This window comes from Scyliorhinus canicula, chromosome 8 (assembly GCF_902713615.1).
Source record: "Scyliorhinus canicula chromosome 8, sScyCan1.1, whole genome shotgun sequence".
Taxonomy (NCBI): Eukaryota; Metazoa; Chordata; class Chondrichthyes; order Carcharhiniformes; family Scyliorhinidae; genus Scyliorhinus; species Scyliorhinus canicula.
The window spans coordinates 167,966,635-167,991,631 of NC_052153.1; the positions used below are offsets into that span (position 1 = coordinate 167,966,635).

Below are 24,997 nucleotides of genomic sequence, written 5' to 3' on the forward strand. Positions count from 1 at the left end.
AGATGGGTAACTGTAAGAGGGACTGGGAAGAAGCAGTCAGTGCAGGGACCCCCTGCGGTCGTTCCCCTGAGTAACAAGTATACCGTTTTGGATACTTGTGGGGGGGGGACGACTTACCAGGGGTAAGCCATGGGGTACGGGACTCTAGCACGGAGTCTGTCCCTGTTGCTCAGAAGGGAAGGGGGGAGAGGAGCAGAGCATTAGTAATTGGGGACTCAATAGTCAGGGGCACAGATAGGAGATTTTGTGGGAGCGAGAGAGACTCACGTTTGGTATGTTGCCTCCCAGGTGCAAGGGTAAGTGATGTCTTGGATCGTGTTTTTCGGGTCCTTAAGGGGGAAGGGGAGCAGCCCCAAGTCGTAGTCCACATTGGCACTAACGACATAGGTAGGAAAGGGGACAAGGATGTCAGGCAGGCCTTTAGGGAGCTAGGATGGAAGCTCAGAGTGAGAACAAACAGAGTTGTTATCTCTGGGTTGTTGCCCGTGCCACGTGATAGTGAGACGAGGAATAGGGAGAGAGAGCAATTAAACACGTGGCTACAGGTATGGTGCAGGCGGGAGGGATTCAGATTTCTGGATAACTGGGGCTCTCTCTGGGGAAGGTGGGACCTGAACATCTGAACCTAAGGGGCACCAATATCCTGGGGGGGAGATTTGTTAGTACTCTTTGGGGGGGTTTAAACTAATTCAGCAGGGGCATGGGAACCTGGATTGTAGTTTTGGGGTACGGGAGATTGAGAGTAGAGGTCAGGAGCACAGATTTGACTTCGCAGGAGGGCGCCAGTGTTCAGGTCGGAGGTTTGAAGTGTGTCTATTTCAATGCCAGGAGTATACGAAATAAGGTAGGGGAACTGGCAGCATGGGTTGGTACCTGGGACTTCGATGTTGTGGCCATTTCAGAGACATGGATAGAGCAGGGACAGGAATGGTTGTTGCAGGTTCCGGGGTTTAGGTGTTGTAGTAAGGTCAGAGAAGGGGGAAAAAGAGGGGGAGGTGTGGCTCTGCTAGTCAAGGACAGTATTACGGTGGCAGAAAGGATGCAAGATGGGGACTCTTCTTCCGAGGTAGTATGGGCTGAGGTTAGAAACAGGAAAGGAGAGGTCACACTGCTGGGAGTTTTCTATAGGCCACCTAATAGTTCTAGAGATGTAGAGGAAAGGATGGCGAAGATGATTCTGGAAAAGAGCGAAAGTAACAGGGTAGTTGTTATGGAAGACTTTAACTTTCCTAATATTGACTGGAAAAGATATAGTTCGAGTACATTGGATGGGTCGTTCTTTGTACAATGTGTGCAGGAGGGTTTTCTGACACAACATGTTGACAGGCTAACAAGAGGTGAGGCCACTTTGGATTTGGTTTTGGGTAATGAACCAGGCCAGGTGTTAGATCTGGAGGTAGGTGAACACTTTGGAGACAGTGACCACAATTCGGTGACCTTTACATTAGTGATGGAAAGGGATAAGTATACCCCGCAGGGCAAGAGTTATAGCTGGGGGAAGGGCAATTATGATGCCATTAGACATGACTTAGGATGTGTAGGTTGGAGAAGTAGGCTGCAAGGGTTGGGCACACTGGATATGTGGAGCTTGTTCAAGGAACAGCTATTGCATGCTCTTGATCAGTACGTACCAGTCAGGCAGGGAGGAAAGGGTAGAGCGAGGGAACCGTGGTTTACCAAAGAAGTGGAATCTCTTGTTAAGAGGAAAAAGGAGGCCTATGTGAAGATGAGGCGTGAAGTTTCAGTTGGGGCGCTTCATAGTTACAGGGAAGCGAGGAAGGATCTAAAGAGAGAGCTAAGACGAGCAAGGAGGGAACATGAGAAGTCTTTGGTAGGTAGGATCAAGGAAAACCCAAAAGCTTTCTATAGGTATGTCAGGAATAAAAGAATGACTCGGGTAAGAGTAGGGCCAGTCAAGGACAGTGGTGGGAAGTTGTGTGTGGAGGCTGAGGAGATAAGCGAGATACTAAATGAATACTTTTCGTCAGTATCCACTCAGGAAAAAGATAATATTGTGGAGGAGAATGCTGAGATCCAGGCTATTAGAATAGATGGCATTGAGGTGCGTAGGGAAGAAGTGTTGGCAATTCTGGACAAGGTGAAAATAGATAAGTCCCCGGGGCCTGATGGGATTTACCCTAGGATTCTCTGGGAAGCCAGGGAAGAGATTGCTGAGCCTTTGGCTTTGATTTTTAGGTCATCATTGGCTCCAGGAATAGTGCCAGAGGACTGGAGGATAGCAAATGTGGTCCCTTTGTTCAAGAAGGGGAGTAGAGATAACCCCGGTAACTATAGGCCGGTGAGCCTAACGTCTGTGGTGGGTAAAGTCTTGCAGAGGATTATAAAAGATACGATTTATAATCATCTAGATAGGAATAATATGATTAGGGATAGTCAGCATGGTTTTGTGACGGGTAAGTCATGCCTCACAAACCTTATCGAGTTCTTTGAGAAGGTGACTGAACAGGTGGACGAGGGTAGAGCAGTTGATGTGGTGTATATGGATTTCAGTAAAGCGTTTGATAAGGTTCCCCACGGTCGGCTATTGCAGAAAATACGGAGGCTGGGGATTGAGGGTGATTTAGAGATGTGGATCAGAAATTGGCTAGTTGAAAGAAGACAGAGAGTAGTGGTTGATGGGAAATGTTCAGAATGGAGTTCAGTTACGAGTGGCGTACCACAAGGATCTGTTCTGGGGCCGTTGCTGTTTGTCATTTTTATAAATGACCTAGAGGAGGGCGCAGAAGGATGGGTGAGTAAATTTGCAGACGACACTAAAGTCGGTGGAGTTGTAGACAGTGCGGAAGGATGTTGCAGGTTACAGAGGGACATAGATAAGCTGCAGAGCTGGGCTGAGAGGTGGCAAATGGAGTTTAATGTGGAGAAGTGTGAGGTGATTCACTTTGGAAAGAATAACAGGAATGAGGAATATTTGGCTAATGGTAAAATTCTTGGTAGTGTGGATGAGTAGAGGGATCTCGGTGTCCATGTACATAGATCCCTGAAAGTTGCCACCCAGGTTGATAGGGTTGTGAAGAAGGCCTATGGTGTGATGGCCTTTATTGGTAGAGGGATTGAGTTCCGGAGCCATGAGGTCATGTTGCAGTTGTACAAAACTCTAGTACGGCCGCATTTGGAGTATTGCGTACAGTTCTGGTCGCCTCATTATAGGAAGGACGTGGAAGCTTTGGAATGGGTGCAGAGGAGATTTACCAGGATGTTGCCTGGTATGGAGGGAAAATCTTATGAGGAAAGGCTGATGGACTTGAGGTTTTTTTCGTTAGAGAGAAGAAGGTTAAGAGGTGACCTAATAGAGGCATACAAAATGATCAGAGAGTTAGATAGGGTGGACAGCGAGAGCCTTCTCCCGCGGATGGAGGTGGCTAGCACGAGGGGACATCGCCTTAAATTGAGGGGTAATAGATATAGGACAGAGGTCAGAGGTGGGTTTTTTACGCAAAGAGTGGTGAGGCCGTGGAATGCCCTACCTGCAACAGTAGTGAACTCGCCAACATTGAGGGCATTTAAAAGTTTATTGGATAAGCATATGGATGATAAGGGCATAGTGTAGGTTAGATGGCCTTTAGTTTTTTTTTCCATGTCGGTGCAACATCGAGGGCAGAAGGGCTTGTACTGCGCTGTATCGTTCTATGTTCTATGTTCTAAGCCCATTAGAGTGGTAAGCTATCCAAGAAGTGTCAAGCTGTCAAGGAACTCTCAAGCTTTCAAGGAAGTGCCATTCTGTCCAGGAAGTGTCAAGCTGTTAAGGAAGTGTCAAACTGTCCAGGAACAGGGGCGGGAGCAGAAACTCCCCCCCCCCCCCCCCCCCCCACCATGTTCCAAATTGTGTTCTGTAACACTGTAGATATGGACTTCAGATGTGCATCTAAGTATTTTTTTAATGCAGTGAGTGCTTTTTACCTCTGCCCACCCTTTCAGACAGAGTGTCCTCTGGTTGAAAAATATTACACCTCAAGCAAATAACTTTAAGTTTACGCCTCGTGGTTATGGGCCTCACTGCTACATAAAATAAGCCCTTCTTATCCACTCTGTCATAACTTTATTCCCCTTAATTTAATCTATTCAGGCTACTCTGTTATAAAGGACACTCCCAGCCTAAGAAATCCTACCTCATAGCTAAAATTCTCAATTTCTGGCAACACCTCACAAATCTCTTGTGTACCCTCCCTACAGTACCACCCATTCTGTAATGCGGTCACATATGAACATACAAACCGAATTCGGCCCCTTGAGCTTGCTCCACATTTCCACAAGATCATTGCTGACCTGTTTGTGTTTCGAGTTCTACATTTCTATCTGATCCCAATAACTTTTTATTCCCTGGTTTAAAAAGAATCTACCTACCTTATTGTTTGTGTCCCCATTTGTGAAGATAGAACCAAAATGTATATTTAGTTGGTTAGCCATTTCTTTGTTCCCGATTATAAATTCCCTTATTTACTAAAAGGGACGTTCATTTGCCTTCACCAACCTTTTTCTCTTCATGTACCTATAGAAGCTTTTACAGTCCGTTTCTATGTTCCTCACAAGCTTACTCTCATGCTGTATTTTCCCCTTCTTAATCAATCCCTGGTCCTCCTTTGCTGAATTCTAAACTGCTCTCAATCGCGAGGTCTATTGTTTTTTTCTGGCCAATTTGCATGCCTCTTCTTTGGATCTAATACTATCTCTAATTTCCCTTGTAAGCCATGTTTCTTGTTTTACTTTTGCCCCAGAATAAACTATTGTTGCAGTTCCTCCATGTGCTCCTTGAACGTTTGCCATTGCCTCCTACCGTCATCCCTTTAAGTAGCGTTTCCCCAATCCATCATAGTCAACTCGTGCCTCATACCACCATAGTTTCCTTTAGAACATAGAACATAGCAAAATACAGCACAGAACAGGCCCTTCGGCCCACGGTGTTGTGCCAAACCTTTGTCCTAGATTAATCATAGATTATCATAGAATTTAGAATGCAGAAGGAGGCCACTCGGCCCATCGAGTCCGCACCGGCTCTTGGAAAGTGCACCCTACCCAAGGTCAACACCTCCACCCTATCCCCATAACCCAGTAACCCCACCCAACACTAAGGGCAATTTTGGACACTAAGGGCAATTTATCATGGCCAATCCACCTAACCTGCACATCTTTGGACTGTGGGAGGGAACCGGAGCACCCGGAGGAAACCCACGCACACATGGGGAGGATGTGCAAACTCCGCACAGTGACCCAAGCCGGAATCGAACCTGGGACCCTGGAGCTGTGAAGCAATTGTGCTATCCACAATGCTACCGTGCTGCCCTTAAGAACAAATTAATCTACACTCCATTATTCTACCCTAATCCATGTACCTATCCAATAGCCACTTGAAGGTCCCTAATGTTTCCGACTCAACTACTTTCACAGGCAGTGCATTCCATACCCCCACTACTCTCTGGGTAAAGAACCTACCATTCACCTTAAATTTATGTCCCCTTGTAATGGTTTGTTCCACCCAGGAGAAATGTCTCTCTACTTTATTAAGATTCAGGACCCTGGTCTTAGAATCAACTCTCCACTTGATGAAGAATTATATCATCTTATGGTTACTCATCTCCAAGGGACCTTGCACAAGTAGATTTTCAATTATTACTTTTTCATTGCACACTATTGGAGGGGAACTTGCAGGTGGGGTGGTGTTCCCATGCATCTGCTACAGTTTTCTTTCTAGGTGGTAGAGGTTGTGGGTATGGAGGATGCTGTTGTAAGAGGCTTGGTGTGTTCCTACAGTGCATCTTGTAGAGGGTATACACTGCTGCCACTGTACATCGGCGGCAGAGGGAGTGAATGTTTGCGAATGGACTGCCAATCAAGCAGTCTGCTTTTTCCTGGATGGTGTCCACATTCTTGAGTGTTGTTGGAGTTTGCTCACTGAGGAAAGTTTAAAATATTCCATCACAATCCTGACTTGTGCATGCGGATGGTGGTGAGGCTTTGGGGAGTCAGCAAACTATCCACTGAATTCCCAACTTCTGACCTGGCAACCCCCAGGATGTTGATAGTGGGGGATTCAGTGATGGTAATGAATTTAATGTCAGGGGAAGGTGGTTCGATTCTCTTTCATTGGAGATGATCATTGCCTGGCACTTGTGTGGCATGAATCTAACTTGTAATCTATCAACCCAAGCCTGAATGTTGTCCAGATCTTGCTACATAAGGATATGGGTTCCTTCAGTATCTGAGGAGCAAATGGTACAATCTCTCCACTTCTGACCTGATTACATAGAACATACAGTGCAGAAGGAGGACATTCGGCCCATCGAGTCTGCACTGACCCACTTAAACCCTCACTTCCACCCTATCCCCGTAACCCAATAACCCCTCCTAACTAAGGGCAATTTAGCATGTCCAATCCACCTAACCTGCACGTCTTTGGACTGTGGGAGAAAAGCGGAGGAACCGGAGGAAACCCACACAGTCATGGGGAGAACGTGCAACTCCACACAGACAGTGACCCAGCGGGGAATCGAACCTGGGACCCTAGCGCTGTGAAGCCACTGTGCTACCATGCTGCCCCTTATGATGGAAGGAAAGTAATTGATTAAGCAGCTGAAGATGGTTGGTCCTTGGATAGTATCCTGGGGAATTCCTGAAGTGTTGTCCCAGGACTGAAATGATTGACCTCTAACAACCATTTGTGCTAGGTATGACTTCCCCTGATTCCCATTGACTCCAGTTTTGCTGGGGTTTCTTGATGCCATACAGTCAAATTGCGTACTTGATACCAAGGGCAGTCTCTCTCATTTCACCTCGGGAGTTCAGCTCTTTTGTTTGTACGAAGGTTGTAAAGATGTCCAGAACTGAGTGACTAGGTGAAACCCGAACTGAGCTTTAGTGCGCAGATTATTGCTGAGTAAGTGCCACTTGATAGCACTATCGATGACCCCTTCCATCACTTTGTTGATTGAGAGTCGGCTGATGGGGTGACAATAGGCCAGGTTGGATTTGTCCTACTTTTGTGTACAGGGCATACCTGGGCAATGTTTCCCATTGCTGGGGAGGTGCCAGAGTGCAGCCAGAGTGTAGCTGCACTGGAACAGCTTGGCAAGGGCCGTGGCTTGTTCTTGAGCACAAATTGACCTCATTATTCCTTTCACCACCTTTTTGCTATTTATATTATGATGGAAGACTTGGATTCCCTGTTATCGAAAGTTGCCAGTGTGTTCTCATTCTCTCTTTCCTTCTCTTATTTGTTTCTTTTTTCAATTTTTGCACTTCTTTTTCTCTTGGCGGGGATTGTACCGTGACTCTACCCAAACTATCTCCTCTTCAAAGGCATTGAGAGCATTATTCAGTGTGAATTTTGAGTGTGAATCTTTGATTTCAATTTATCTGGGCCAGATATGTCTCACCCCAATAAGATTTGCCCTCCTTCCATTAATTAATCTTACTCTGGATTGCTCTTTGCCCTTTTCCAAAGTCAACCTAGACCTAGTCCCTTGGACCTTGGATAGCACAATTGCTTCACAGCTCCAGGGTCCCAGGTTTGATTTCGGCTTGGGTCACTGTCTGTGCGGAGTCTGTGTGTGTGTGGGTTTCCTCCGGGTGCTCCGGTTTCCTCCCACAGTCCAAAGATGTGCAGGTTAGGTGGATTGGCCATGATAAATTGCCCTTAGTGTCCAAAATTGCCCTTAGTGTTGGGCGGGGTTACTGGGTTATGGGGATAGGGTGGAGGTGAAAACCTTGGGTAGGGTGCTCTTTCCAAGAGCCGGTGCAGACTCGATGGGCCGAATGGCCTCCTTCTGCTCTGTAATGATTCTATGACCTGATGCTCTGCATCCCAGAGTACTTACGGAAGTGGCCCTAGAAATAATGGATGTATTGGTGATCATTTTCCAGCTTTCTATAGACTCTGGAAGAGTTCCAATAGATTGGTGTGTAGCTCATGTAACCCCACTTTTAAAAAAAGGAGAAAGTAAATGAGGAATTAGACAGGTTAGCCTGACATTGGGGGGGGGGGGGGGGGGGGGGGGGGGAATGCTGGAGTGAATTGTAAAGGATGAAATAACTGAGCGTTCAGAAAGTGGGGACAGGATCGGTCCAAGTCAGCATGGATTCACTAAAGGGGAATCATGCTTGACAAATCTTCTGGAATGTTTTGAGGATGTGATCGGTAGAGTGGACAAGGGTGAACAAGTGGATGTTGTGTTTCTAGACTTTAAAAAATCTTTTGACAAGGTCCCACACAAAATTAAAGCTCATGGTATTGGGGCTAATATATTAATGTGGATAGAGAACTGATTGGCAGACAGCAAGCAGAGAGTGGGAATAAACGGGTCCTTTTCAGAGTGGCAGGCAGTGACTAGTGGGGTACCGCAGGGCTCAGAGCTGGGACCCCAACTATTCACAATATATAATCATGATTTGGACGAATGAATTGCATGCAATATCTCCAAATTTGCAGATGACACTAAGCTGGGTGGCAGTGTGTGCTGTGAGGAGGATGCAAAGAGGCAGCAGGATGACTTGGACAGGCTGGCTGAGTGGGCAAATACTTGGCAAATGCAACATAATGTGGATAAATGTGAAGTTAACCACTTCGGTGGCAAAAACAGGAAAGCAGATTATTATCTGAATGGTGGCAGTTTAGGAAACGGGGAAGTGTAACGAGATCCGAGGGTCTTGGTGGAACAGTCGGTGAAGGTTGGCATGCAGGTACAGCAGGCGGTGAGGAAAGTTAAAGCTGACCTTCATAGCCAGAGGATTTGAGTATAGGGATGTCTTGCTGAGGAAGGACATTCTTGCTATTGAGGGTGCCCAGTGAAAGTTCACCAGACTAATTCACTAATACTGCTCAAATTTACTTGCAGGTCTAGAGATCCTCTGACCTCTGAAGGAAGACCGTGATCTAGAAAGGACCGTTCGGACCCCAACACATGGATCCGGCCATCACCTCATCTGCAACCACGACCCCGGAGACGTCATCCACTTACCGGCCTTCAACCCATCCACGCCGGAGCGTGGTCTGGACATCTACCGGCCTGTGAAGACAAACCGCAGCCCGACAGCGACCCGGACTGCTCGACTGCGCAGACCCACCTACCGACGTAGGAACCCCAAGCAAGACAACAAATCTTCCATCCGCACACCGACCAGAGTGAAGAACCTCATTGGACACAACTATACACTTAACACCGCGTAGTCTCACCGTTTCCTTGGCTCGAAAAGAAACCGTCACTCCAGGAAGCGTGGAAAACGTGCAGGCCTGCAGGTGAGAGTTAAAAAAGCATGGCCACAAACCCCTCTGCCTAGCTTACTCCTAGCACATATCCAATCTCTAGAAAACAAGCTGGATGAATTTATAGCCAGACTCACTTTTCAAAGAGAACTGAGGGACTGATGTGTGCTTTGTTTCACGAAGACCTGGCTCACTCCTGCTTCACCAGACTGTGCCCTACAACCAGAGTGCTTCTCAATCCACCTAATGGACTGTATGGCGGCCTCAGACAAGGCTAGGGGAGGTGGGGTCTGCCTCCTAATCAACACCTCCTGGTGCCTAGATGCAGCAACACTGGTGAGTCTCTGCTCCCCGGACCTAGACTACCTGATGCTAAAATGCCGCCTCTACTACCTTCCACGGAGCTCAGCTCCGTTATCCTGACGGCAGTTTACATCCCACCCCATGCAAACGTGAAAGTCGCACTGGACGGAATATTCACCACCACAAATATAGCCTTGAAACGAAACATCCCGAGGCCTTGTTCATTGTAGCTGGATATTTCAATCAGGCCAAGCTCAAGACTACTACCAAGTTATAACCAGCATGTCACCTGTTCCACTAGAGGCCCAAACATCCTGGACCACTGCGATACAAATATCAAACAGGCGTACCGCTCTATCACCCGCCTGACCACAAGGCTGTGCTCCTGCTCCCGGCTCATAAGCAAAAACTGAAGCGGGAGAATCCGGCAAAGAAAGTCGTGCATTGTTGGTCTGAGGAATCGGATGATCTCTGACGGGAATGCTTACGGTCAGTGGACTGGTCAGTATTTAAAAACTCTGCGATAAGCCTGAACGAGTACGCCACTACAGTAACTGACTTCATTAGTAAGTGTGTAGAAGACTGTGTGCCAAAGAAGTAAATCCACATGTTTCCCAACCGGAAACCTGGATGAACAGGGATATCCACTGTTTGCTGAAGTCTAGGTCTGAGGCGTTCAAGTCAGGCGACCCTTACCTATACAGGAAAGCCAGATATGATCTAAAGAAATCCATCAAAGATGCCAAAAGACAGTACCGGACCAAGCCCGAGTCCCAGGCTAGCCACACGGACCCCCGCCGTCTACGGCAAGGTCTGCAAGACATAATGGACTACAAGATGAAGGCATGTAAAATCACCGGCTCCAATGCACCCCTCCCTGATAAGCTCAACCAGCGAGAGCAAGCACTCCACCCCGGAAGAACTTGTATCGGAGATCACCATTGCAGACATCAGAGCAGCCTTTTCAAAGGTCAACCCACGGAAAGCTACTGGCCCGGATGGGGTACCCGTTTTTAGGTGTCCAGATCACCAACAGATCTGTCTTGGTCCCCCCCATGCCGACGCTATAGTTAAGAAAGTCCACCAATGACTACTTTCTCAGAAGACTATGGAAATTTGGCATGTCAGCTCTCACCAACTTCTACAGATGCACCATAGAAAGCATTCTTTCTGGTTGTATCACAGCTTGGTATGGAGCCTGCTCTGCCCAAGACCGCAGGAAACTACAAAAGGTCATGAATGTAGCTCAATCCATCACGCAAACCAGCCTCCCATCCATTGACTCTATCTATAATTCCCGCTGCTTCGGAAAGGCAGCCAGCATAATTAAGGACCCCACGCACCCCGGACATACTCTCTTCCACCTTCTTCCGTCAGGAAAAAGATACCAAAGTTTGAGGTCACGTACCAACCGACTCAAGAACACCTTCTTCCCTGCTGCCGTCAGACTTTTGAATAGACCTGCCTCGTATTAAGTTGATTTTTTCTCTACACCTTGCTCTGACTGTAACATTATATTCTGCAGTCTCTCCTTCCTTCTCTATGTGCGGTATGCATTGTTTGTACAGCATGCAAGAAACAATACTTTTCACTGTATACAAATACATGTGACAATAATAAATCAAATCAAATAATTCTCGGGATGATAGGACTGACATATGAAGAAACTCTGGATCGACTGGGCTTGTACTCACTGGAGTTAGAAGAATGAGAGGGGATCTCATAGAAACATATAAAATTCTGATGGAACTGGACAGGCTAGATGAGGAAAGAATGTTCCTGATGTTGGGGACGTCCAGAACTAGGGGTCACAGCCTAAGAATAAGGGGTAAGCCATTCAGGACTGAGATGAGGAAGAACTTCTTCTCTCAGAGAGTTGTAAACATGAGGAATTCTCTACCACAGAAAGCTGTTGAGGCCAGTTTGTTTGATATATTCAAGCAGAAACTGGATGTGGCCCTTGCGGCTAAAGGGATCAAGGGATAAGGAGAGAAAGCGGGAGTGGGATACTGAATTTGCATGATCAGCCATGATCATATTAAATGGTGGTGCAGGCTCGAAGGGCCGAATGGCCTACTCCTGCTATTTTCCATGTTTCTATGTTTCTAATGATACAATGATCACTGTTTCCTAATTGTTTCCCTACTGACACTCGGTTCACTTGTCCACCTCATTCACAAGAATTGCTTCCAGCAGTGTTTCCTTTCTCTTTGTACATGGAATACCCTGATTTAGAAAACTATCCTGAACAATCTCCAGGAACTCTTGCCCCTTTCTGCCCTTTATGCTCTTACTATCCCAGCCTATATTGCAACAGTTATAGTCTATTAAAACTGCTCTATAATTCTTACACTTCTCTGTAATTTCCATACAATTTTTTCCCTCCACATCATTCTCACTAGCTGTAATCGTATCTCTATTTTGTCTTGGCTCAAGTCAAGTAGATTCTGGCCTTGATGCCTTTGGGATACCATCTCTATCCAGCACTGTAATATACTCTTTTGTCAAAACTGCTACCGCTCCTCCTTTTCCTTCCCTGGAATATTTAACACCCAGTCCTCCCTTCTTTGAGTGAGGTCTCCACTGTCCTAACATCATATTTTCACGTGGTTATACATGTCTGCAGCTTTCTAATGTTATTTATCACATTCTATGTATTCACATATATTACATAGTAACCCTAATTTAGACTTTAAGTTTTATCTCACTCCGAACCCGCCTAATACCTTATTATTTCCTACTCTAGTTTTATCTCCCAATTCTCTGTGCACCTTAGCGTTCTTATCTAATATTGCCTCCTGGTTCCCACGTCCCTCTGAGCTAGTTTGAACCCTGGCAAACATCACTAACAAATCATACCACAAAGAAATTGATCGTTGCTCTGTTCAAATGCAACCTGTCCAATCTGTACAGGTCCCACCCCCAAGAACTGCAGCTCCAATATCCCAGGAATATAACCCCCCCCCCCCCCCCCTCCCCCCACCACCACGCTCCAGCCACATGCTGATGGGATAGCAGTTGGAGGACCCAATGCTTTGATGGGCCTTGTGGAAGGAGCCAAGAGAGTCACGGAGGAACATTGGAGGCTTTTTTCAAGTGGCAGTGACAGGAGAGTAGCATTCTTAAGGGGGGAAGGGGCTGTGATGAAGGGTTGCTTTAGGAATTTGGGGAAAGGAGCATATTCAAGACAGGGCAAATGAAAGGAGCCCTAATGACAGAAAATAGACCTAAGAAGATGTTAATTGTATATTTATTTAATTGTGTATTAAGTGTGGAGGTAATCAACGTTAACTGGGTATTCACTGGAATCCCTAAAAATAGACATAGGCTGAAGATTTTGCTTTTAATATGAAAAATGTGGCTGTTGTGTTAGGAGGTGGGTAGTGCAGAGATAAGAGACAAGGGACGCAATTTTACAGCTGCATCACACTTGAGCGAGAGAGCAACACAGTCGTTAAGATTGCGAGAGAGGCCAAAATTGAGAGCCGCACTGGGCGAGATCGGTTTGCAATCTAACCGGCCTGCTCTCGCTGGTGAAATCAGGATCCCGCCATGGCAACAAACAAATAATCACCACTTAAAGCCAATCTCCATACAATTAACGGGAACGACACCCTATCTAACTGCCTCTCATGATCTAATGTTCTCCGAGGAGGTGGGTAGCCATCTTAGCTCTCGGGCAATGAGGCCTGGCTCTGGGGAGGGAGGGGGTGGGGGGGGGGGGTCGCTATCGGGTGGGGGATTGTTCATGGGCAAGGGGTGTGGTGGGTGTCTCAGTGCCCGAGGATCCGCCATGCCACCCCTTGGATCATGAGTTACGGGGGAAACCCCACCCCCTGCCTGTCTGTCCCACTGATCACCCCTCCTGGGGAGGGGCCTCACGGTAGCATGGTGGTTAGCATCAATGCTTCACAGCTCCAGTGGTCCCAGGTTCGATTCCCGGCTGGGTCACTGTCTGTGTGGAGTCTGCACGTTCTCCCCGTGTGTGCGTGGGTTTCCACCGGGTGCTCCGGTTTCCTCCCACAGTCCAAAGATGTGCGGGTTAGGTGGATTGGCCATGCTAAATTGCCCGTAGTGTAAGGTTAATGGGGGGATTGTTGGGTTACGGGTATACGGGTTACGTGGGTTTAAGTAGGGTGATCATTGCTCGGCACAACATCGGGGGCTGAAGGGCCTGTTCTGTGCTGTACTGTTCTATGTTCTAATTCCCACAGATCGTGGAGGCCTCTGGCTGTGCAGCTGAAGGGTATTGCTAATAGGGAATTGCCAATTGTAGTTAAGTGAGAACTTCACACCTCTCAAGTGGATTCCCGTGGGTACCATGTAGCATGTAGCACGTTATTTCCCAGCAACCCTATCAGACCATGATGCCTGACACTGTGCCTGAACTGCAGGAAGTAACACCACGGCGCAGCAACCAACATCCGAACACCCAGGGGCTGGTGTGGCACCTGTGCCATGTCCTCACGGACTTGGCACGATGTGGAGGAGGATATACGCTCCTGTTGGCCATCAAGGTCACCGCAGCTCTGAGCTTCTACGCCTCAGGGTCATTCCAGGACTCATGTGGGGATTTGTGCGGCATTTCACAAGCTACAGCCCACAAGTGCATTGTCAGATACCCTGTTTGCCCGGGAAACAAACTAAATAAACTTTGACCTGGGGGTAATAGATGGCATTCATGTTGCCTTGCACAAATCGGGCTGTCAGGGAGTGCCTATATCAACATGAAAGAGTTCCACTCCCTGATTATCCAGCTTAGGTGCGACCACCGCATGAGGATCATGCGCATGTGTGCATGCTTCCCAGGGAATGTGCATGACTGCTACATCCTCAGGCTCTTTGAGGACCAGCCAGAATGGCCGGTTGGCTCTTGATGGATAAAGGGTACCCAATGAGGACCTGGCTAATGATGCCAGTACGGAGGCCGGTGACTGATGCGGAGCCCCAATACAACGAGGCCCGTGTGGCCACCCGGGCTGTCATTGCGTTGGACTCCTCAAAATACAGTTCCGGTTAGCAGTGGGACTACGGCGTTGAGGACCTGGGTTCGAATCCCGGCCCTGGGTCACTGTAGTGTGGAGTTTGCACATTCTCCCCGTGTCTGCGTGGGTTTCACCCCCACAACCTAAATATGTACTAGTTAGGTGGATTGGCCTCGCTAAATTGCCCCTTAATTGGAAAATAAAAATAATTGGCTACTCTAAATTAAAAACAATATGCAGTTTCAATGCCTCGGCCGCAGTACACCCGGCAGAGAGTGGCATTTTCTCCTGTGGGGGCACAGAGGGGGCATCGTGAGTCATATCTTTGTTCATCACGGGTAGAGGCGGGGGGGCAGACAGGATGGGGGCCGGCGTGGGCGGCACTGCTGCACATGGGTGGGCAGTCGGCGGGTGCAAACACATCCGTGCAGCCTGGTAGAGGTCGTGATCTTTTTACGGTACTGGGTGCCAGTCCTCCTGGTGACGCTTCCCGAGCTGATGGCTACTACCATCTCCTTCCAAGCAACACTGGCTGCTCTGTGGCTGACCGTCCGATCGGCATCCATAAATCATGGAGCTGGTTTCCTCAGAGCCATGGCTGCGAGCTGAAATGAAATGAAAAATGAAAATGAAAATCACTAATTGTCACGAGTAGGCTTCAATGAAGTTACTGTGAAAAGCCCCTAGTCACCACATTCCGGCGCCTGTCCGGGGAGGCTGGTACGGTTTGCTCTGCAGGATCAGTTTAGGTGCTGTTCCTCCTTGTTGGTGGGGAGCTGGTGGGCGCAGTCCCGGTGAATCAGCCGGTGCGACCATCATTTGCAGTGTGAAGCCCGTGGGGCCTCATTAAGTGGTCCAATTAATGTTTGGTACCGGTGACTGTCTCGCCGGAGCGAGCGTCAGGAAGCTCGGGGCAGTTCCTGCTCGCTACCACACTTAGAAACTTTTCCATTAAATTGTGCCCAATGGGTGGGATTTTCCTGTCATGCTCGCCCTGAGATCGGATGTTCTTCCCCGAGGACAACGGATCTTTTACTGGTCTGTCAAATTATCCACCCCGCCGGTGACAATTCCCACGATGGGCGGGAGTGGAAAATTTACCCGAATATTCCTTGTCTTGGCTGGGAGCTCCTGATGGGGGGAGGAAATGAAACTGCGCAGAGGATCCCACTGACCCTAAATCATAGTATCCCTACAGTGCAGAAGGAGGCCATTTGCCCCCCCTCCCTCCCCCCCCCCCCCAAGTCTGCACCAACATTCCGAAAGAGCACTCTACCCAGGTCCACTCCCCCGTCCACCCCACCTTATCGCACACATCTCTGGACACTTTAGCATGGCCAATGCGCCCAACCTGCACACCTTTGGACTGTGGGAGGAAACCGGAGCACCCGGAGGAACCCCAAGCAGGCACAGGGAGAACATGCTAACACCGCACAGTCACCCAAGGCCAAAAGTGAACCCGCGTCCCAGGCGCTATGAGGCAGCAGTGCTAACCACTGGGCCACCCCTGAGATCAGTCATCTGATTGAATGGTGTAGCAGGATGGAAGGGCCGAAGGGCCCAATCCCGAACCTTTGTCCTTACGATGGGCTCAGTACGGCTGTCAAAACGTGCACACTAAGCAAGACAGGAAACTCCAGCTAGCGCTTACATTTATATAATAAATATATATATATATAGATGGCCAACATTAGAGTTCAATAAACGCTTGTGAACAAAGAAGGAGGTCATCTGCAATTAAAGTCAGGATGTCCTGTTGGGCAATGTGATGCAGAGAGTTCCTTGAAGCCTTTCCATCACGCACTTTGACCATGCCGTTTCCTTCACTGCAATCTCAGTTGGCGGCTCGCCCTCACAGCAGCAGCAGCATCTGTCCGGGCTCCACACAGCAGCAGCAGCACCACCACCGCCTGCCCGGGCTCCACAAAGCAGCAGCAGCACCACCACCGCCTGCCCGGGCTCCACAAAGCAGCAGCAGCACCACCACCGCCTGCCCGGGCTCCACAAAGCAGCAGCAGCACCACCACCGCCTGCCCGGGCTCCACAAAGCAGCAGCAGCACCACCACCGCGTGCTCGGGCTCCACAAAGCAGCAGCAGCACCGCCGCCTACCCGGGCTCCACACGCTGCAGCAGCACAGGGGGTTAAAAATGGCCAGCCGCGCAGCTCTCTGTGCCCTGACCGTGCTCGCCTTTCTCTCAACGCCCTGTCTGGCAAAGAGAAAACTGTTGGTTTTCCTCATCGATGGCTTCCGCTTCGATTACATCAGCGAAGAGGAGCTGCGCAACCTGCCGGGTCTCCGGGAGATCGTGGAACTGGGCGTCAAAGCGGATTACCTGACCCCGGTGTTCCCCAGCCTGTCCTATCCGAATTATTACTCCCTCATGACCGGTAGGTGAAGATGGTGAAAGAGGGAGAGAGGGAGAGAAAAGGGGCTCTCCAGGGAAACACTCGGGGGGCCTTTCCTCTTTAAAAAAAACCCCCAGTGTCCATTTAATATTTCATTCACAAAACATTAAATGGACAATGATGTTCTGACACATCATTGTTTAAATCTGTTCAGGGAGCATTTCACAGGATTTAAAAGAAAAATCAAATTATGAACCATGTACAATGAATTGCTGTTCATTTAGAAAAGCAAAAATGCAGATTGTTTGATAAATAACAGATTATTTTAACATTTAATATGCAGCACTGAGCAAAACCTGTTTGAATGGGATGCCTTCATCATGTTATACGTGAATAGATGGAAAGGGAATCACTGTGATGAGTCACGTTCGCTATAATTAGCGACTAATTAGCCCTTACAACCAATGGGTTGTTGGGCGAGAACGGGACGGTTAAAATATTCGGGAGGCAAGTGCTGAGTTGACCTCCCAAGAATGGCCCGCACACTGCTGCTTTCTTGAAAGTTGTTGTTCAGTTTTCAGGGGGCACGATTTTGTGAGGCGATGCTGCTGTTAGCGAGGCACAGTGTAGACGCCCATTTGGAGACTCTGCAGGAGCTTTACGCCCTGCTTCAGCATGATGTGGAGATGCCGTTGGACTGGGGTGAGCACAGTAAGAAGTCTTACAACACCAGGTTAAAGTCCAACAGGTTTGTTTCAAATCATGAGCTTTTGGAGCACTGCGCCTTCCTCAGGTGAATGAAGAGGTAGGTTCCAGAAACATATATATATAGACAAAGTCAAAGATGCAAGACAATGCTTTGAATGCGAGCATTTGCAAGTAATTAAGTCCTCATAGATCCAGGTTAAAGAGGTGTGAATTGTCTCAAACCAGGACAGTTGGTAGGATTTTGCAAGCCCAGGCCAGATGGTTTTGGGGGGGGGGGGGGGGGGGGGAATGCAATGGAACATGAATCCAAGGTCTCGGCTGAGGCCGTACTCATGTTTGCGGAACTTGGCTATAAGTTTCTGCTCGGCGATTCTCCGTTGTCGCGCGTCCTGAAGGCCGCCTTGGAGAATGCTTACCTGGAGATCAGAGGCTGAATGCCCTTGACTGCTAAAGCATTCCACGACTGGAAGGGAACATTCCTGCCTGGCGATTGACACGCAATGTCCGTTAATCCGTTGTCGCAGCGTCTGCATGGTCTCGCTAATGTACCACGCCTCGGGACAAAAGCTTCTGGTGCACATCCCTCATGTCCCGAAGCGTGGTACATTGCGAGACCATGTTTATACATATGTTTCTGGAACCTACCTCTTCATTCACCTGAGGAAGGAGCAGTGCTCCGAAAGCAATTGATTTGAAACAAACCTGTTGGACTTTAACCTGGTGTTGTAAAACTTCTTACTCTGCTTCAGCAACCCCCAGTGTGGTATGTGTCAGCCCAGTTTAAAATAGGCTCCAATTGCTGGCCACTTTACAAATCAAATAAAAATAAACTTACTGAGAAAGTAACCTCTGTCAAAAGGACAGCTGCTGGGAGAATTGGATTCATATGGACAATTGCAGTCTCAAGTAGGTCACCTTCCCTTTATAAGGGGCTTTTAATTTTAAAGAGTAAACATCCTAAAGTGCTCCACAGCTAAGAGGCTTGATTTGGCTTCCTACTTACATATCTTCAGTGCAGTGAGGGCAGTTTCACCTTCAAAATGGCATCTGCACCACACACTTCTGGTACAGGTTGTGTCGGATGCCACATGCCACTTTGCAGAGTGATGTCCATATGCGGGGTGTGCACCAGAAGTATACAGAGTAGGCAGGTCATGATGCCAGCGGTGTAATTTGAGAGTTCAACGGTTGGTCTCGTCCTCCCTTAATGTCACACAGCTGAACATGCATTCAGCAGCAAGTTAAAAATCTACACACACAGCTATTTAAAGGGATCATTAACCACTCTTGGGTTACTTGCTGATTGGCGATCAGTGGCTGCTGTTGAGTTTGTGGAAGTGCTTGGTAGTTTGCACTGTCATGTCAATGCTGTGATGTCTACAAGGAGTAGTGGGAAACATAGTGAACGCCTTGGTTCTGACTCGTTGTCAATCGTTGGTACTGTATTTCCAATTCACTCTGGTCTGGAGCGTGTTATGGGCCAGGGTTTACAGAACCCCAAAGTGTAGCATGGAGTTCACCTGACCCACAACTTTTAATAGATTGTGGTATGGGGAGCACACGGCCCACTCTACAGGTGTGGTGCAGCAGAAATGGAAAAGTATTTTTTAAAGCAAAACAACGTTTATTCTAGAAACTCAAGTTAACCTTTTAAAAAATACAGTGAACATCTTAGCAACCATCAATTCAAATACAACCCCAAAGTAATCCTTAATAAATACAACACTAAGTAATCCTTAATAACTTCCCAAACAACATCCAGAAGACAAAAGAAACGCCTTTTAACAGAAACACATTAGGTTTACATTCACTACTGAAAACATTTATAATTCAGAATTCACCAAATGATCAAGAGATAGTCTTTTCATGGCAGAGAGATCAACAGTGCACCTGCTGTGTCTGGCTTCAGCTCCAACACTGAAAACGAAAATAAAACACACCCTGCAGCAAACAGCCTAAAAACAAAAGTAAAAAGCTGACAGACAGCCCAGCTCCACCCACACTCTGACATCACTGATAAACTCCCATTTCTTAAAGGAAATTTCTTAAGCACGCATTTCTTAAAGGTACTCTCACATGACACCTCCCCCCCAGAAAAAAAATAAATCATCAACTTCAAGATGGTTTAATTTTTCACTTTTTCACCATTCTTTAAGAAATGCACACAGTAAATTCATTTCAAAAAACAACACACGCAAACAGATATAATAATATAGTCCATTTTTGTTTTTCTTCCTGCACTGAAATCCTTCTCAATTGACAGTCTCTTTGAACGAGAAGGTCCCTGCACGGTCCGTCCATTTCTCTATGCCTCGGCATTTCGCTTTAAAGTCAGATACTTCAGTTCAATCAGATCACAGCGTCCCTTGTAATTCTCCAACACAAGAGCATTGGTTATCACAGCTTTCAGGCAGTCAAATGCCTGTTGACACTCCGCTGTCCACTGGAATTTGTTACGCTTCTTGAGCAAGTCCATCAGTGGAGCCACCATGCTACAAAAATTTGTACAAATGTTCAATCAAATCCACTCATGCCAAGAAATCGCATTATTTCCCTTCGTCTTGAGGGTATCGGAAACTCCGCAATGAAAGTGACTTGGGCTTTTCCAAATTCACTTTTGGCTAGGTATATCACCAGGCCCGCCTCCTGAAGTCGATCGAATAACTCCATCAGATGTTTTAAATGTTCTGTCCATGTCTGGCTGAAGATTCTCAGATCGTCGATGTATATCGCACAACTGGCTAATCCTGAAACAACGTTGTTAGTTAACCATTGAAATGTGGCTGGGGCGTTTTTCATGCCAAATGGCATAACTTTGAATTGGTATATACCATCTGGAGTCACAAAAGCTGAAATCTCCTTCGCCCTTTCGGATAAAGGTACCTGCCAGTAAACTTTAAATAAACCCAATTTGGAAATAAAAGCTGATTGTCCCACTTTCTCAATGCAATGCTCCAAACGTGGGATAGGATAAGAGTCCGTTCTTGTAACTGCATTAACCTTTCTATAGACCATACACAACCGTTGGGTACCGTCTGGTTTAGGCACCATCACTATGGGTGAGCTCCATTGGCTGCAACCCACTTCAATTATGCCATTTTTAAGCATACTCTCAATCTCTTTGTTAACCTGTGCCAATTTTAACGGGTTAAGTCTATATGGATGTTGTTTGATTGGAACAGCACTTCCCACATCTACATCAGGTATAGCCATTTTAGTACTTCCCAATTTATCTCCACAAACTTACCCATGTGATATTAATGACTCTTTCAGGTCAGATAGTTTTTCCTCTGGAAGGTAACTCACCAATTTAACCCAATTTTTAAGAACATCCTTGTTTTCCAATTTAATTTGAGGTATGTCAAATTCACAGTCATCTGGATTTGGTTCGTCACTTTGAGTTGGAATAATTAAAATATCCTTTTTCTCTCCTTCCCTTTCAAAGTACCTTTTAAGTATATTCTCATGACACACTCTGTGACTCTTCCTTCAATCTGGTGTTTTTAACCACATAATTCACCTCGCTTAATTTCCTTTCAACCTGATAAGGTCCACAAAACCTTGCTGATAACAATACTGAAACTTTATCTCCACTGGCAAAACTACGAACTTTGGATTTCTTGTCCGCGATCCGTTTCATCACATTTTGTGCAAATTCTAAATGTTGTCTAGCCAATTCACCTGCTCTTTTCAATCGTTCCCTAAAATTTGACATGTAATCCAATATTGTAATTCCCGATTTCTCACTCACCAATTTCTCCTCAATCAATTTAAGTGGTCCTCTTGCCTCATGACCAAAAATTAGTTCAAAAGGACTAAATTTGGTTGACTTATTAGGTGCATCCCTAATTGCAACCGTAGGAATGGAATTCCTTTATCCCAATTCTCTGGATAATCGTGACAATAAGCCCTCAAGATTGTCTTTAATGTCTGATGCCACCTTTCTAACATTCCCTGCGATACTGGATAGTCCGCAGTTGATTTAAATTGTTTTATCCCTCGGCTATCCATAACTTCTTTGAATAACCTTGAGGTAAAATTCGATCCTTGATCGGCTTATTTTTCTGTGCGTAGTCCATATCTGGTAAAGAATTTAAGTAACTCCTCTTCAATCTTTTTAGCTGTAATATTACATACTGGAATGGTCTCTGGAAACCTAGTAGACACATCCATTATAGTCAAAAGATAATGATTCCCACTTTTCGAAGCGGTCCTACGCAATCAATGAGGACCCTTGTAAAAGGTTCCTCAAATGCTGGAATGGGTATTAAGGGCGCTGGTTTTATCCCTGCTTGAGGTTTCCCTATCACTTGACATGTGTGACATGATTGACAAAATTCAACTACATCTTTATGTAGTCCAGGCCAATAAAAATGTTCCTGGATTTTAGCTTGAGTTTTCCTTATCCCCAAATGACCTCCCACTAGTACGTCATGTGCAACCCGCAACACCTCCTTTCTGTACCCTACCAGCAATGCTACTTGATGAACTTCTGCCCACTTTTCATCCGCCTGCATATGTAAAGGTCTCCATTTTTTCATCAAGACATCACTTTTACGGTAATAACACTCTGGTATACTCTCAGATTCCTCTTCTGTGTATGCTTTCTGATACATCCATTTTATTTCTACATCGTTCTGCCAATTTTCCTGAACTAAAAATATCCGCCTCATCCTCCACCTGTTCTTTTTCAACCATCTGATCAAAAATCGTTCCTGATAATTGCACTTCAACTTCATCTTCACTCATTGATTTCTCCTCTTGTCTTAACTTGTGACTTTGCGACCTTGTTACTGCACAATCCGGAAAAATCCCAGGATATTCGTCCTTCAACACTTCAGTAGTCTGATTTTCCACTGGCTTATCAACCACTGTAGGCATCACTGCGATCACCACCTGCGATCCAGCTATATCATTACCCAAGATAAACTATTCCTGGACAAGATAGTTTCTCTATTACTCCTACTACCACTTCACCATTCTTCACTGGACTTTCCAACCTTACCTTATATAATGGAACACTACTCCTCTCACCCTGAATTCCACATATTACCACCTTTTCTGGCAACATTCTTCCCAAACCACATAACTCCTCATCTCTTACCATTAAAGATTGACTAGCTCTCGTATCTCTTAAAATTTTGACTTCTTTACCTGCTCCTCCTGATACACATGAGTAAACTTTACCCACACAAGTAAATTCTTTAAAGACATCTGGCACTTTCTTATCAATCACCTCTTGATTAGGCTGTACAATCTTTTGCATCTCCTTCGCTTCACTTGGGCTTTCCTTTACCACTTTAACAAACCCCACTGTCTTATCCTGTTTTACCCCAGCCTTCCCAGTGCTTTTCTTCAACCACCAACACTGTGACTTCACTGGCCTAGTTTATAACAGTGAAAACATTTGAAACTTTTCATGTCTCTACCACCCTCCTGGATTTCTTTTTTAGCCTGAGGTACACTCTCCTTATTATCTCCCATCAGATTACCTTTACCTTTACCACTTGAGTATTTCTCAAGTCCCCAGTTTCTATCCCTCACCGGCGGAAACTGATGCCGGAAACCAAGCTTTGATTTATGAACAATTTCATAATCATCTGCCATTTCTGCTGCTAACCTCACAGTTTTAATCCTCTGCTCTTCCACATGAGTTCTCACTACATCAGGAATTGAATTTTTAAACTCCTTCAAAAGTATAATTTTTCTGATAGCTTCATACGTTTGGCCTATTTTCAAAGCCCTGATCCGCCTATCACAATTACTCTGTTTGATCCTTTCAAACTCCATGTATGTTTGACCAAATTCTTTCCTTAAATTTCTAAACCTTTGTCTGTAGGCTTCAGGCACTAGTTCATATGCACCTAAGATGGATTTTTTCACCTCCTCAGACGTCCCAGATACCTCCTCCGGTCGCGGTGGAAACACTTCACTAGCCCTACCTATCAGCTTTGTTTGAATCAGTAATACCCACATGTTCTTCATTCAAATCAAAGTTCACACTTTTACTGCTAACGTAAAGATGTTTATTAATGTCACGAGTAGGCTTACATTAACACTGCAATGAAGTTACTGTGAAAATCCCCGAGTCGCCACACTCCGGCGTCTGTTCGGGTACGCAGAGAGAGAATTCATAAATGTCCAATTCACCAAACAAGCTCGTCTTTCGGGACTTGTGGGAGGAAACCGGAGCACCCGGAGGAAACCCACACAGACGCGGGGAGAACGTGGAAACTCCACGAAGTCACCCGAGGCGAGAATCGAACCCGGGTCCCTGGCGCTGTGAAGCAGCAGTGCTAACCACTGTGCTGACCGTGCTGCTCTTCTGATGCTGATGGACCTCTTTAGAAGGGCCCCGATATCGAAGAAAAGAGAGAAAGCTAATGTTTGAAGTTGTGAAATATTCTATGGATTCTTTGGAATAGCTTCCCATTATCGAGGCCAATTTTAGACAAGGCCAAAAGGTTAACTGATCCGTGACCTGAGTGGAAATAAGTAAAAAATGCGTCAGGAAGAAACTAAAGGGATTAAACATACACCAGGCTCGTGGGACAAAAGGACAAGTCATGCTTTGTTGATATTTTTTTCAGATTTCCCACAGGTTTGATTCCTGAACTCTGCTGAGTCTGCAGATTTCTGTCAAGCTGTGGTAAATTTCCACAATTGACCTTAACAAAGTCAGTGAGTTCAGCAAAATGTTTAATTCGAGAAGAGTCGTTTTCAGTGTGCTAACCCTCACAGACAGTGAATCAATTTATTTGTTTGGGTGGGGTTAGGCTCCGGGCCACTGATGAATATAATGACTTGGCAGAGCCTCTTTACATCATTAATTGGATGAATTGGCTCTTAACTTTACCTAAAGTTAGCCAAGAGCATAGATTAGATCAGTTATAAAAGGAAAATTAAAATCATTAAGTCTCATTGCCGATTACACTTTCATTAATTGGTGAAAAATGCCAAACACCACATTGACTGGCAGAAGATTTATGGATAAAAGAGTGATATGTGTGTGTTTATTATGATCTCTGTCTCTCCTCCAGGACACTATTGCGATGTGCATCAGATGACTGGAAATTATATGTGGGATGAGCAAACAAACAAGTCATTTTTAATTGGTGGGAACGACGATAGCCGACTCCCTGTGTGGTGGGATGCGTCAGAACCAATTTGGGTGACCATGATGAAGAATAAGAGATCAGTTTATATGTATTACTGGCCAGGTTAGTATTTGGCATTGCACAAACCTTTCACTATTAGCTTCCTGATTACTTTAATGTAATCCAGCACCAAGTTGTTTCGGCAATTGACAGTGGCAGCGACATTAATGAATGAATACAGCTGCGGTACTGGTATGCAAACTCAGGCGGACTTTGTCTAACCTTCCCTACTCCCCCAACTCCCTTTCTTTGGCCTTGCTTTTTCATTCCTTGGCTTGA

General features: G+C 46.3%; 1 protein-coding gene and 1 long non-coding RNA gene across 2 annotated transcripts in view; both read left to right on the top strand.

Annotated features, from left to right (window-relative positions):
• Nucleotides 1-9,955, top strand: part of LOC119970682 — a 34,228-nt gene extending 24,273 nt beyond the window's left edge. The window contains exon 4 of the long non-coding RNA XR_005461657.1: nucleotides 8,850-9,955. This is a non-coding gene — a long non-coding RNA (uncharacterized LOC119970682). The remainder of the gene's footprint in view (nucleotides 1-8,849) is intronic.
• A 6,332-nt stretch (nucleotides 9,956-16,287) lies between these two features.
• enpp6 (ectonucleotide pyrophosphatase/phosphodiesterase 6) overlaps nucleotides 16,288-24,997 on the top strand; it is a 68,489-nt gene continuing 59,779 nt past the window's right edge. The window contains exons 1-2 of the mRNA XM_038805697.1: nucleotides 16,288-16,895; nucleotides 24,602-24,781. Of these exons, the coding sequence (XP_038661625.1) occupies nucleotides 16,655-16,895; nucleotides 24,602-24,781 (421 nt within the window). The 5' untranslated portion in view covers nucleotides 16,288-16,654. The remainder of the gene's footprint in view (nucleotides 16,896-24,601; nucleotides 24,782-24,997) is intronic.